The 13,801-nt window shown below is 47.7% G+C and overlaps 1 protein-coding gene across 19 annotated transcripts in view; it reads left to right on the top strand.

Moving 5' to 3' along the window:
- FGFR2 (fibroblast growth factor receptor 2) overlaps window positions 1-13,801 on the top strand; it is a 103,777-nt gene that overhangs the window by 60,508 nt on the left and 29,468 nt on the right. For 4 of the 19 annotated variants that reach the window (XM_032608376.1, XM_032608374.1, XM_032608365.1 and 1 more), the window contains 3 exons: window positions 5,908-6,098; window positions 8,848-8,992; window positions 11,056-11,258. In XM_032608376.1, the coding sequence (XP_032464267.1) occupies window positions 5,908-6,098; window positions 8,848-8,992; window positions 11,056-11,258 (539 nt within the window). Of the gene's footprint in view, window positions 1-5,907; window positions 6,099-7,461; window positions 7,610-8,847; window positions 8,993-11,055; window positions 11,259-13,801 lie in introns of all 19 variants that reach the window. The other 15 variants (XM_032608375.1, XM_032608373.1, XM_032608364.1 and 12 more) reach the window with 6 other exon arrangements.

The raw sequence follows: 13,801 nt of genomic DNA, 5'->3' as shown, positions 1-13,801 counted from the left end.
GAGAAGGCAGCTTTTCCATGATCCTAGGACTATATCTTACTCTGTGATATTGTCACCTTTGCCATGTCTCTCTCTCTCTCTCTCTCTTTTTTTTGCCAGTTGTGGTAAAATACACATAACATAAAATGTACCATTTTAACCATGTGTAAGTGCACAGTTCAGGGGCATTAAGTACAATTGTTGTGTAACCGTCACCGCTTTCGCTCCCAGAACTTCTTCATCATCCCAAAGCTATGTCTCCTTTTAACAAAAAGAAGGGCATTTTTGAACCTAAAATTGGCATACCTTTGTGGCTGCCAAAGAGTCTTCAGTTCCAGTTTAACTTTTCGAAGGCACAGAGATCAGGGTATCGTAATCATTTGGGGTGTAAATAACACACGGCCCTGCTCCTGTAATTTGCCCAAGAAGACCTAAATTGACACCCAGCTGGTAGAAGCCACTCAACTCCCAGCCAAATAATACCGTCTATGACATTAATTAAGGAAGGCACTGTGCCTCCGCCTGCTTTGGGCTTCCCAGGCCCTCCAGCCTCAGCCAGCACTTCACCCTGCGTCTCCACCTCATCGAGCAAACACAAAGGAATTAGTGGTGTTTTGCTTCTAGCATTTCACATGGTGCAGCCTCCATAAGTCACTGAGGAACCTCAGTGCTGGAGGGAGAACACTTTGGCTTTTCCCAAACCAGCTTTTGCTCCCCAGACTTTGCTCTCTCTGCCGAGAAACATGTATGTTTCAGAGGAAGATGGATCCCCAGCCCAGTTCCTCAAGACCTTCCAGAGTCAGATGTCCAAGCAGGAGGAAAACGAGGCTACGTGCAGGTTGGAGAAAGAGCGGCAAACCAGTCACTTTCTACCAAAATGCATTTCCCGCCCCCCCCCCCCCCTTTGTCTTTTTAAAGTAATTCCAAGTACCCAGCATCCCTAGCCCGTTGTAGAAGGTGACAAGCAAAATACTGGTTACGCATACTTTGATTCTTTCTGAGAAAGAAAGAAATGTGGTACTCCTCCTCTGGCACACCTTCTCATCCTATATCCTAACTGTCCCTTTTCCTCCAGATCACTTTTGGTTCTGACCTTCTTTTGTGCCAGTCTCTAGAGGCTGGAGGAAGCTTAGGGAAAACAAAACTCAGAACCCAGCTAGATGTGGCCTGTCTGGTTTGAGGGCATTTGGCACAGTCTTGACAAGACAATGAACTCCTTCTACTAATTGTAATTAGCATGAGGGCTTTAGCAGGTTTTTGGGCTCCTCAAACTTCAGAGGCCTTTGATCGGCTCCCCTAATAACCATGCCTCATGCTAACTGGTTTAGTGCGGGTTTTTTATGCAACAAAAGCCACCACCGCCTCCTCTTGAGAAAAAAGGGAGGCTGGGCTTTAGAAACAAGAATTCTCAGTTGTTTTCACTTGTTCTCTAAATCGCAGAATGTTCTTTCCTTATTCAGCCCCTTGGAGTTGCTAAGAAACTGCCATTTTAGAGGAAAGGTAATTAAATTTTGATTTTAATTTAAAGACAGGGAAGGCAGGGTTCTTCACGTTCCTTAAATGAATGGGCGCCCCGAGAGCAGGCTTTCTGTTTCCAGATCAGTCCTGGGCAAGCGGTGTGATTGGAGTCTTTTGGTGTTTTGCTGCCAGAGAGCGGGGTTTTGAAATGGTTCTTTGCTGCAAGCGCTGCTGAACTTTGGGGAGAGATACTTAGAAGACCAGTGTGTGCTGGGAAACCAGTGACTCTGGGCTTGATTAATTTATAGGGTGTGATTTAAGAAGCTGGTTCTCCTTCTGATCCCCGGGATGCGTATTTACTGAGTCCGTACAGGAGGCCCCTCTGCCCGGTGGACATTTTTTATGGCCTTTGCTATGTCAGAGCAAAAGTTGTAGATCTCTTATGAGCAAACGTATTATTATGTCCAGGAGAGGATGGGCATGTTATAAAGTTTCAAATGGTCAATTAACAAAGATTTATTCTTTGTCACTCAGGTATTTTCTCTCTCTCTCTCTCTTTCTCAATAATTAGCCCTTGGAATGAAGCAGGCTGTGTTCTTCCTGCTTTCCTGGTCCTAGCTTCAGAGCAGGATTTTGAGACAGGCCGTCTGACGTTTAGACTCTTAGCAGCTGGGCCTTCTGGTTCGGTAAAGTGGACTCATTTGGAGCACTTGACAAAAGGCAGTGAGGGAGAATGCGGGGGAGAGAATGTGTTTTTTAAAGCACTCCGGGCTGTGTTTACTACACATTTATTTGGTAGAACCTCATTCCAGCAGGGCAGCCAACTGTCCATTGGCTGCAGCCACGCCCTTTGGACTGCCTTCCATTCTGTCTTAATTTGGAGCTCACACAGGGACCTTAGAATCTCTATTGTTAAGAGTTCTCATCCTCTTTTGGGCCCGTGAACTGGCCCCTGCAACCTGCTGAACCCAGAATATGTATTTTTAAACATTTCAGTAAAAACACAGGTGAGGTGCTCGTCAGCTTTTCTGTATATGTATTTCACTCCCCTGGTAAAGAGAAAAATCTATTTGCTATAATATCTGAGAGTTGAACATGCTGTAAGAGACCCTTGCCTAAAACGAAATCCTTCCTGGCAGAGAAGATGTGACTTTTGTTATCGCAGAAGAACAAGAGATGGGCCAGCTCTGGGTTTTATTCTCTCATCCAGAGATAATTCACTGACTAATTCTTCTTTTTGTATCAGCTTGCTGCCCAAAAGAGTTGCAGACCCAAGGGCTTTGGTGTGGCCCAGGGCCGAGGAGCACACATTCGCTGTTGGAGGGTCTTCGTGCCCACCGTCACTGCCCTGTCCCCGCGGTGCTTCCCAAGTGCCTGCTGGGCCGGGCCTCGGAGGGGCTGCCCGCTTCCTGGGGGCTGCCACCCAGCCTGTTCTCCTAGCTGCCATCTGCACCCTGCTTTCACCCCAGCTTTTCAGAAGTTAGAACGGGAGTCCAATCGCTGTCATCCCCTCACTAACGATTCCTGTTCTTAAGGGTCTGATGGACACAAGGAAGAGTGATCACTGAAGGATCTGAGAAAGGGGAGCGCCGTGCTCGGCAGATGCTGGCATCCAGGGACCTTTTCCAAGATGTCTCAGGCCTCATTCTCCGACTTGTTTAAGGGCAGAGAATAAGATTGCAAAGGAAATCAAAGCCTGATGTGGAGAAACGAAACATGAGGCCTACTGACTTTTTAAAAACATTTTAAATAACATTCTCTAAGGTTTCATTTTATACTGAAGGCAGCTGTAATAAGTTTTGGAAGGCGGTGTAAGGTTTCGGTTACAGAGCGATCCAGCTTGCAGTTTTTGTACCCAAAGTGAGAAAGGGCTGAGGGGGAGTTGGGGTGGCTAAGAGGTTATTTTGAATAAGGTGAGAAAACTTGAAAGAATGAATTCAAGACCGTAAGCGGTAACATTTGGTACGCTGTAATTTGCAAATGCAATAACATGAAACCATTGCAAAGGTGGTGGTTTTTTTTTTTTTTTTTTTTTTTTTTTGGTGAACATAGTCCGGATAGCAATGGAATAACTTAATAACCAGAGCGCAGCAGCACGCTGACCACAAGTAAAACAAGACTGCAGCTCCGTCGTGGGCCCTGCCAGTGTTGCCCCAGTGACGACGTTCTCCGCTGAAGGCTGGCGCAGGCTGGAGCTGTCGTGCCGTATGAAAGACCTCATTGTTCATGGGCATCGTTATTTGGTATTACATGCACAGTGTTTGCTTGTGAAACGATTTATGAGAAACAAGCATGTTTAAGAAAGAGGACTTGGTTTGAAATTCAGTTGATCTGGCTTATGACAGTTAAGATTTTATAGTACCTTTGTTTCTGAGAATAAATATTTAGGTCCACTGTAAATATTTATCTCTGAACATGCAAACACATGCACGCAAAACTGGAAAACTGAGCCAGAGAATGAACCGATACCTGACATTCACTTCTCTGTGGAAAGGCGTAAACTACCTCAGTATTTGATAGGTGCAGAGGTGCCTATTTTGTGAACTTGGCTGGCCGTGTCCAGCCCGGAGGGCAGTGCACCTTGGGCTTAAATCTCTTGGGAGGAGGCCTGGTGGGGAGAGTGTGTGTGGACTTAATTCTGTTCTTCTCACGTGGATGGGGCGAGCCGGGGTTGAACCAGAGCTCTGTCCCTGCCAGCTGCTGGCAGGTCCCTGTAGCATCCAGCTGGCCGCCCGGCTGGACCAGGAGACTCGCAGTGGCCCATCGCTAGGATGGTGTCTCAGCCAAGCAGTGAGTGTTTCTAGTGATGCTTGAAAGGATCCCGGCTTTGACATTTTCTGCCCACAAAAACTAGGAGACTCGACTTCTGGGCTCTTTGCTTAGCCTGTGCGGGTGATACTGTGAAAAATGAATGACTTCTTTGGGGATCTGAAATCTTTATCTTTTTAATGGAAAAATATAGGTGTCTGTGAAGTGATGGGAGATTCTGGAATGAAATGTGCTCAGAGTAATTACCAGCACTTTTTCTTTTTTCGATTTTCCCTCCCTCCCTCCCTTCCTTCCTTTTTTTTTTAAAGTTTTTACAACCAGCAACAGGCTTATTGCAGTAAAATCAATTTGCACATGGTCTGGCTCTTGTCCAACACATTCCACTGAATGACATTTTAATCTGAAAGCCCAGATATAGAAAGGCTTAGGTAGCCATCGTGCTGATGGGCTGTTTCCCGCCCAGTGCGCGGGGGTACTTAGGCGCGGCATAGAGACATCCTTGCTGTGTTGGGCCTGTTGGCCTGTCCTCATTTTCCTTGGTGGTGTTTTAGGCTGGAGGGTGAAGGCAGTGGTACCCACAGCGCGGAGAGGGAAATGGGCGGTGGCCCGTGCGTACAGGTAGGTGGGCATGGGGTGATAGTTGTGAATGGACGGATGATTGGGTGTGTGACTCTTGACCGAGCTGCTGTGTAGGAAGGTTCCAGTCCAGTTGTGATTATGGTGCCTCTGTGGACAGGATCACACAACAGGCTGGTCTGTTACTTGATTCTTGAGGAGCCTGGTGTGTGTTTGCTCCTGCACCTTGGTGTGGGTGCCTCTACAGGGTTTCTGCAGAGACCGCCTCTGAACCAGAGAGTTTCCCTAGAGACTGAGGCAGATGAGGGTGGGTGGGAAGTAATTGCTGGCTTCTTCTCTATGGGGCCCCCTTTAAGACAGCCTGAGACATGGCCAGGGTTTGGGAACCGGTGTCGCTTTTTGTTCTTTCGGTGCCACATCTGAATAAGCTGAGGAATGTCTGTCTGTGCATCCGGCATGGGATGCACAGTGACACTTAACTACTTATGGAGGTGAATGGGGGCATGGGACAAAGAATGACCGAATGGAGTGAATGCCACAGCAAAGACATGAAACCGTTTGTTCGTAACTTTGGGCCTTAGCTTTTAGTTTATTTTCTGTTTGAAACAATGGATGGGAGTCTTCTCAGAGCATCTTAGAAATGCACGGGGAGACACTGCCTATAGGCACCATTTTGGAATTCAGGGCGACCTTAGTCTTGTCGCTTCCCTGGGATTTGTTAAGCTGACGACCAAGGTGAGCTTCTGATGGTGTCCCCAGCGGGATGAGAGAAGAGGCACTCTTTCCCCGCCATTTGTCTTTTAGATTGTCAGAATAAAATCTCATCCCTTGTTCGTCAGGTGGCCACGGACGTCCAGTGACTCATGATGTAGTAAGTTCTTCTCTCAGTTTTCTAAATAAGTACTCCTTTCACAAGGGTCGCGCTCCAGCCGTCTCCTTTGAAGTCGTTTTTGTTCTGTGTCGGGCTATGGTGTTATTTCAAAGGAGTCAGCCAGCAGGCTCGAGGCCTTTTTGGCTTGAGTTCACGGTCAGCCTTCTGGACAACACAACTTATTTGTTCGTCTCTCCCCCCGCCCCCCTCCCCCGTCCTGGCCCTGCTCCCCCTTCCATCCCTCTCTCCCCCAGAGCGATCGCCACACCGGCCCATCCTCCAGGCCGGACTACCGGCAAACGCCTCCGCTGTGGTCGGAGGCGACGTGGAGTTTGTCTGCAAAGTGTACAGCGACGCCCAGCCCCACATCCAGTGGATCAAACACGTGGAGAAGAATGGCAGTAAATACGGGCCCGACGGGCTGCCCTACCTCAAGGTTCTGAAGGTGAGCACGTTCTGAATCCAAAGACGCCCACGGCCGGGGTCTCCCTGATGGGTTTGGCCACAGGTTCTTTGGCTTCCCGTTGGATTTGAGAGAAGACGACTCTCACGTGTTCAGCACAGGGTGTGTTTAAGAATTAGCAGATCCTTAGGCTGGCTGATAAAGCCTCAGAAGGGAGCCAGGGGGTAGCGGGAGGACTGCCAAAGCTGGAGTCAGAATAGTTGAGCTCTTTATCGGCCCTGAGGTCTTAGATGGGACATTTAGGCTTAGCTGCACATCTATAGAAGTGGTAGTATCTCCCCTACAGGGCGTTATGCGGAGTTAATGGGATGAAGTAGCTGGAAAGAGCTTTGTAAACTTGAGGCGTTGTACCAACGTTTATTGTTACACTGATGTTGTCTTCTCTTAATATCCCTTAATACGATGTTAGGATCACATTTTAGTAGCCACCTTTTAGAAACAATTTAGATTTTCCTTTTAAGAGAGACCCCTTAACCTTTGAAATTCATTCACATGTGGTTTAGTGATAAGCTTGAGAAGGTATTCCTGCAGTCATGTAATGTTGAACAAGGAAACTTTCTTTCCCCTTGTAGTCCTTATTTGGTTCCTTGCAAGACCTTGTTTTAATAGCACCAGCCTCTTTATTTTGTAGATCTGTCTTGCTCTTCAAGATGGTGATAGCAAGCAGCAGTTAAGTCTGTACAAATGCTCTGAGTGCACTGCCTGCCACGTCTCCCACGTTGAGCTGCTCATAGAGAATGTCCTTTAAAAGAACAGTCTCCCAGGGCTTCCCTGGTGGCGCAGTGGTTGAGAGTCTGCCTGCCGATGCAGGGGACACGGGTTCGTGCCCCCGTCCGGGAAGATCCCACATGCCGCGGAGTGGCTGGGCCCGTGAGCCATGGCCGCTGAGGCTGTGCGTCCGGAGCCTGTGCTCCGCAATGGGAGAGGCCACGGCAGTGAGAGCCCCGTGTACCCCCTCCAAAAAAAAAAAAAAAAAAAAAAAAGAACAGTCTTCCAGCAGGACCATAGGAAGCTCAACTCAGAACATTAAACCAATGAAACCAATGAAGTGTTCTCTCCAGCTGAGAACACCAAGGATCCAAACAGCTGGAAAGAGATGACCAGCCTGGGGAACTGTGGACCCGTTCTGCAAGGGGATTGATCACACCCTTCCTCCCCTCTCCACTGGGTCACTTCTGCTGTCCACTAGTTGACTTGTTTTCTTCCTTCTAAACCCACAGCCCTTTGATGTTGCTGTTTAGATGAGATGGAGGTTGTTTTTCTGTGGTGTGTTGGTGGTGGGACCCTAGGTAGTGTGAAGTCCTTCCTGGTTGGCCATTATATTGTTCTCCTATGTCTGTTCCAGCACTCGGGGATAAATAGTTCCAATGCAGAAGTGCTGGCTCTGTTCAATGTGACTGAGGCGGACGCTGGGGAGTATGTTTGTAAGGTCTCCAATTATATAGGGCAGGCCAACCAGTCTGCCTGGCTCACTGTCCTGCCAAAACAGCAAGGTAACAACGTTTTTTTTTTTGTTTTTGTTTTTGTTTTAAAGAAGGCTGGATATAGAAGCTGAAAAGACTTGGTGCTTTGGGAGACTGCAGGCAGCTTATAGGATAACTCTGTGGTCTTGGTATATTCATCATAATCTTTCTTTGGTGATGCAGCTGGTATGATACCAGCAGCCATGGAAAAATGCCCACAATATTCAAAGTGCTTGCTCTAACTTCTTCTAAAGATTACCTTCCACCCCCACCCAGTTTTTAAGTTGTTCCTTCTGGTTTATCTCGTTCGGGCTGCACGTCTCCCATCATTACTGCACGCCAGCACCATTGTAAGCGCACGCCGGCATGCCTGTTGAATTTGTGGCATTTGCATAGGAGCAGAATTCATACCTCCTCTGCCCCACAGTTTGAAAGAAATATTGGCATGATGTAACCGGTTCAACAGAGCATCATTTTCTTGATTGTGTAACTGATGCTTAAGGAACGCTGTCCTTGACTTTGTTTTCCCAGTTCAAGGATATTCCATCTGAATGAGTAGATGTACTGCTGGCCACTGTTGAAGACAGCAGGTTGCCTTTCCCGATTTGTCGTGACCCACGTTCAAATGTTTGTATTAAGAAAAGAAAAAACAGAGTCCGGTTCCTTCGCTACCAAGATCATGCCTTCTCCCGTTTTCTTTCAATGCAATGTATGTCAAGGTGGTTACGCGGGAGTAAACATAAGCAGAGCCTGCTGACCAGCACAAACTCCCTTCACCCTGGTGGTTCCCACAGGCCTGGAAGGAGGTGCCAGGTGTCCACTTGGGCTTATCTGTGGTGTGCTGTCTTACGACACGACAGTTTAGACAGAACCATCCTTTTTTCGAGGTGGGAGTCTGCAGCCAACAGGACCAGAACCCAACTTGGACTTTTGGGTGCCGTACTTTTGGAAAATCACCCCTATATCCAAAGCAAAGCAAAGCAAAGGCCAAGAGAATGGATCTCTGTGGGTTGATTTTTCCATGCCTTTGATCGCATGCATGTATGTCTAGGTGGTGAAGCCAGTGTGGTGACGGGCCTGTGGAGGTGAGCTGCTCCGTGTCGCTCAGTCTCTCTTGGTTGTGGGCTTTGTGGATGGGCTGCAAATCGGAATCTTCCGGTGGCCGGTACCCTCCGGAGCCCCCGGTGCGACGCCTCATGGTTCCATGGCCCCCTCCACAATCATTCCTGTGTCGTCTAGCCTTTTCTCTTGCTTTCCTTGTTTTCTAGGCCGCCGGTGTTAATACCACGGACAAAGAAATTGAGGTTCTCTATATTCGGAATGTAACTTTTGAGGATGCTGGGGAATATACGTGCTTGGCGGGTAATTCTATTGGGATATCCTTTCACTCTGCATGGTTGACAGTTCTGCCAGGTATATACTGCTCTTTCTCTCCATGGTTTTTTCCCTCTTCTGGGTTGATTGCTATAAAATTAACACAGCTTCTGTTCTCAGAAATGGCCCCTTTTCCCCTTGCATAAAGAGTTTTTTAAATGTTTAAAAATTATCCCCCAGGGATAAGAAAGTTGCCTTGGAAATTCACTGGCAATGAGATCCCACCCTCACATTTATGATCGAGTGAAATTTCACCCTTCAAACCCGAAGGGATCTTATATTTTTAGTGAGTCATTGGGTCAATGTATAGATTTGCCCATCCCCCTTTCTTTTAAGGAAGAAGTTGAAATTACTTTGTAAAATCCAAAGTAATTTTTTCTCGTGTCAAATTCCATTTTGCTAAAATCCCATAAGTACTTTTATTACTTCTGTTCTGCTTTCTATTTTTAACAAGATGTAAATAGATGGGTGTATGTTGAGGTGCCCGGGGAGAAGCACCCCCGTGCGTAGGGTGTACAGAAGCAGTGTGTTACCTACCTTGGGGATCGGTGGCTTGCTGCATGGTGGAATGCAACGGACTCTCAGTTTGCTTTTACTGCAAAGCATGCTCTGGCCATCTTGGGTTTGATGTTATTTCTACCCTACAGAGAAATCAACATCACCGAAGCCCTGTTGCCTAAACATGGCTGCTGTCTGAATCTTTAACCGATATCTCTATCCTAGTCAAGCTTTCTTGATAATTACTGTCTCCTTTAATGCATCTGTCTCTTCGTCATTTCCTCTGTGAAACTGCATAGACTATGGTTTGCCAGCTCATAATGTGCTACTCCAGCTATTAATTCCTTATTTTTAAAGTGTGGTGCCTACCTGCATGCTTATTTTATATCCAGTAAAAATAAATTGAGCATTTCGTTTTGTGCTGTGCTGCTAAGAGTTTTGACTATCTTGCAAATAGTTTTCTGTTTCAAATGTATAAGCTTTAAATAATGCCATTGCATTCGTGTTTCCTTTTGTTGTGAATCTGCTCTGTGAATATTTGCTCTGAGACAATGAGATGCCTCTTGTATTGAGCTTGCTTTTTACTTGCAGTACTGCGTTCTGCAGGTGCCTGATTGGCACTTCTTAACCAATTTGCCTGACAGTACAAGCACATTAACTAAGAATGCAGTTTGAGAAAAATACTACTTGGAAATACACTGCTTGTCGATTGACCGTTAAGCACTAAGGAGGAAGCAGACATTATTGGAAGTTGGCATAAGAATGTGCTAACTTAAGTCATTATATGTATCCTCACATGCGACACTATCTCTATTTTCCCTTGAAGAGAAAAGTTGCAGTGACATCAGTATAACAAGATACACAAAAATTTAAATGGTTATTGATGAAGGAACGTTACAAGCTTTTTATCGTATGGACGCAATGATTCTATATTATAAGCAATTCAGTCTTTATATTAAATGCATTTGTTGGTTTAGTTGAATAACCTACTGGACTATATTAAGAAATCGGTACCTTTTCCAGTCCGGCCTACTAGATGAATATTTATCTCATGTCCTATGGAACTGTGTTCATCTGGGTCAGTGACTTTGTCGCATCTTCCTTTGGAAGAGCTTTACCCAAATAAGACTGAGGCCATTCCTTTAGAGATAAAAGTGGGCATCGTTCATATTTAAGAATTTTTAAATGGTTTGCCTCAGAGACCATCAAGGAAGACGACTATCCTTTTGTTGAGGTTGTGGTTGGCTGCTTTACTCTGCCCAAATGTCTAACAGAATGTGACCTCGTAACCTGCCCCTTGTAACTGGGTGGCAGCCAATCCACCACGATCGCAAGACTGCAGAGGCCCGTTGAGGATAGAGATAGTGACCACCGGGGCCCCGGTGGTAAAGTGAGGAGCCCCTGGCTATTCACCTTCGTTTGGAAGAGGTGCACGGCTGGCCCGGAGCCCATGCCCTCCTGCAGCGCTGAGTTCTCGGGAAGCCCGTCTTGCCTTGGGAACGGTCGTCGCCTTTTGATTCCTGTAGTTCTGCCAGGATGCATCAGTCCAGTGTCCTAACTCTGTGGCCTGCTTATCTGTTCCTCTCGTGTGATCTGCAATCTAGCTCCAGTAAGAGAAAAGGAGATCACAGCTTCCCCAGAGTATCTGGAGATAGCCATTTACTGCATAGGGGTCTTCTTGATCGCCTGTATGGTGGTGGGGGTCATCGTGTGCCGGATGAAGAACACGACCAAGAAGCCGGACTTCAGCAGCCAGCCGGCTGTGCACAAGCTGACCAAGCGCATCCCTCTGAGGAGACAGGTAACAGAAAGTAGATAAAGAGTTTGAAGAACCTTACCCCTCCCCCACGCCCAGCCAGCTCTTGGGTCTCCTCCTCTGCCTCCGTGCCATCTTCTACTTCTGGGAGTGTCCCTGTGCCAGTGGTTCCCATGGGCCTCTTCGTGGCCATCTGATGAGTGTCTGGAGCTTGGAGGGTCAAGTCTTGGTGCATCAGTGGGGTCCACCGAGTCTAGTTCCAAGGGCAGCAAAGCCCAGTGGTGCAAGACTCTGAGCTCCTCCGCATGACTGGAAATAACCCAGCAGGCAGTGCCCGGGTGCGTTTGGTGGGACTCGAGTGCAGTGGTCTCTTCAGAGCATAAGCCCCTTTTGTTCCTGTCATCTAATGCTTTTTTTGGAGACAGGCTCATGCCACTAGTTGGAAAGCAAGGGACTCTAGTTCTCTTAGACTTACTTTTTCTTAAGTCAAGTTCAGAAATCTGTTCCTGGAGGTGACTGAACTACTGCCCCACGAGCTCTGTCTTAACTGAACTTTGGCGCCACCTCTTTGATCCTTAAAGTAGAATCGTATGCCTGTAGTGTATCGTTTGCACTAACGTTGTGACTGTGGATTCAGTGGCAGAGTGATTTTTTTTTTTTTTTTTTTTTGCGGTACGCGGGCCTCTCACCGCTGTGGCCTCTCCCGTTGCGGAGCACAGGCTCCGGACACGCAGGCTCAGCGGCCATGGCTCACGGGCCCAGCCGCTCCGCGGCACGTGGGATCTTCCCGGACCGGGGCGCGGACCCGTGTCCCCTGCATCGGCAGGCGGACTCTCAACCACTGCGCCGCCAGGGAAGCCCCCAGAATGATTTTTATAATGAATAGGGAACAGATTGTTGTTAGCCCCGCACTTGGTCTTTGGTGGTTACTTTTTCCTTGTGTGTTCCTCCTGATTGGTTTACTCTTGCTTTGGGCAGACAGGGCAAGGTGCAGCCTACACCTCTGCTTTCAGCCAAAACCCTGCAGAGCTGACAGAGCAGGCAGTGCTCTGATTCTCTCTCATGCTCACGAAGATGGAAAGGGGAAACGGGTGTGAAGGCAGTGTTTCCAGAAGTACTTGGAACTTGGTTCCGACAAAGTCATGTTTTTTGAAACAGCAAGGAGGATGGCTACCTCATGGGCCCTAACTCAGTGTGTACTTCAGTTGAATTTACAGGGTGCTTGTTAAAACTGTGGACTCCTTCGTCTCAGCCCCCGAGAGTCTGGTTGAGTGGGTCTTGGATAGGCCCAGGAGCCTGCATCTCAGGCGAGTCCTCCGGTGATTCTGAAATGCGCTCTGAGCAGCTCTGGGTTAATCCCAGCCCTGTCCCTCCCGGGACTTCAGGTGGCGATGACATTTTCTGGACAAGGCCCTGGCAAGGATCAGGGACCATTCGGTCAGCAGCTGTTTTAGCACAGATCCGGGTGTTCTCAGCCCACCTCCAAACTCCGGGCTGAACGGGTCCTTGCTGACTTCTTTGAAGCCACGTTTCAAGCAGGTCTTTCTAAACGGAGGCTGAGGGTAGCATCTGGAGTATGTGCCACGTGCAGGCAAGTGCTCAAATGGTGTTAAGAGTTGCGGGGGAGAAGGGTGCCCATCGGTCCCCCTGCCTCCAAGAATGCTGTTGTTATTAAAATGGTACCACTGTCATTCTTGGGGCCAGGACAGTGATGATGAGGCCACTTGCCTGATTCTGGGAGAGTCCAGTCCTAAGGTGACTCTTACAAGCTGGTACCCTTGGTGACCTTCAGGTGATGTGGCCACCCCTCCCCAACCCTTGCTCCTTACCAGTTACCTCTGGGCCATCCTTACAGCCACCATCTTGAGAGCCTGGCTCCAGGGAGCTGAAAGAGTGAGTGGTGTTCCCATCTCTATTATTTTTTTTTCTCTAATAGGGAAAAATGCTGCCTTCTAGAGGAAACCTGTAATTTGGTGTAGCTAGACCGTTGTCCTGTAATCATTTCATCATCTTTTTTTTCTGCAGCTGTTTACAATGCGCTTCTCTTTATTTAACAGAAAAGAGGCAGACGCCTTTAGAATCCCCTCGGCTCCACTCTGTTCGTTGTGTTTTTATTTCTCTCTGGCTGACTGGCCTTTCTTCATTGTCATCTCTACCTAAGTTGGCCGCTTCTCCTCTGCCCCCCTGTGTAACTAAAGGGAACATCCGAGCTCTTCCTCCTTTTTTATCCCTCCCTCCTTCCTTCCTTCCTTCATAAGTTTCTGAGTGCTTAGTCTAACCCAGGTTCCATATAAGACGTGGCCCGTCGCCTTCGCCAGTGGCTCCAGGGTCATTTGGGGGCCTTCATTTGAGATGCAATTGCCTTGTGTTTCAGTAAGGTCGAGTACTGTAAGGGAAGCAGAACAAAGTGGGCAAATACAGTTCCCTGGAAAAATAAATCTCTGGGAGTTTATTTGTGGAAATGTTAACACATCTCAGCTGCTCATGTGGGATGCACTGATTCTTCACAAAGAGCGATTCGTCCATAATAAGCACAGCCCCTTTGGTGGAGGAGACGCTTAGCAGGCAGCTGGATAAAAGGGGGTTATTGGACT

The sequence above is a fragment of the Phocoena sinus genome, chromosome 16, assembly GCF_008692025.1.
Source record: "Phocoena sinus isolate mPhoSin1 chromosome 16, mPhoSin1.pri, whole genome shotgun sequence".
NCBI lineage: Eukaryota > Metazoa > Chordata > Mammalia > Artiodactyla > Phocoenidae > Phocoena > Phocoena sinus.
This window is presented reverse-complemented; position numbering and strand designations above follow the sequence as displayed.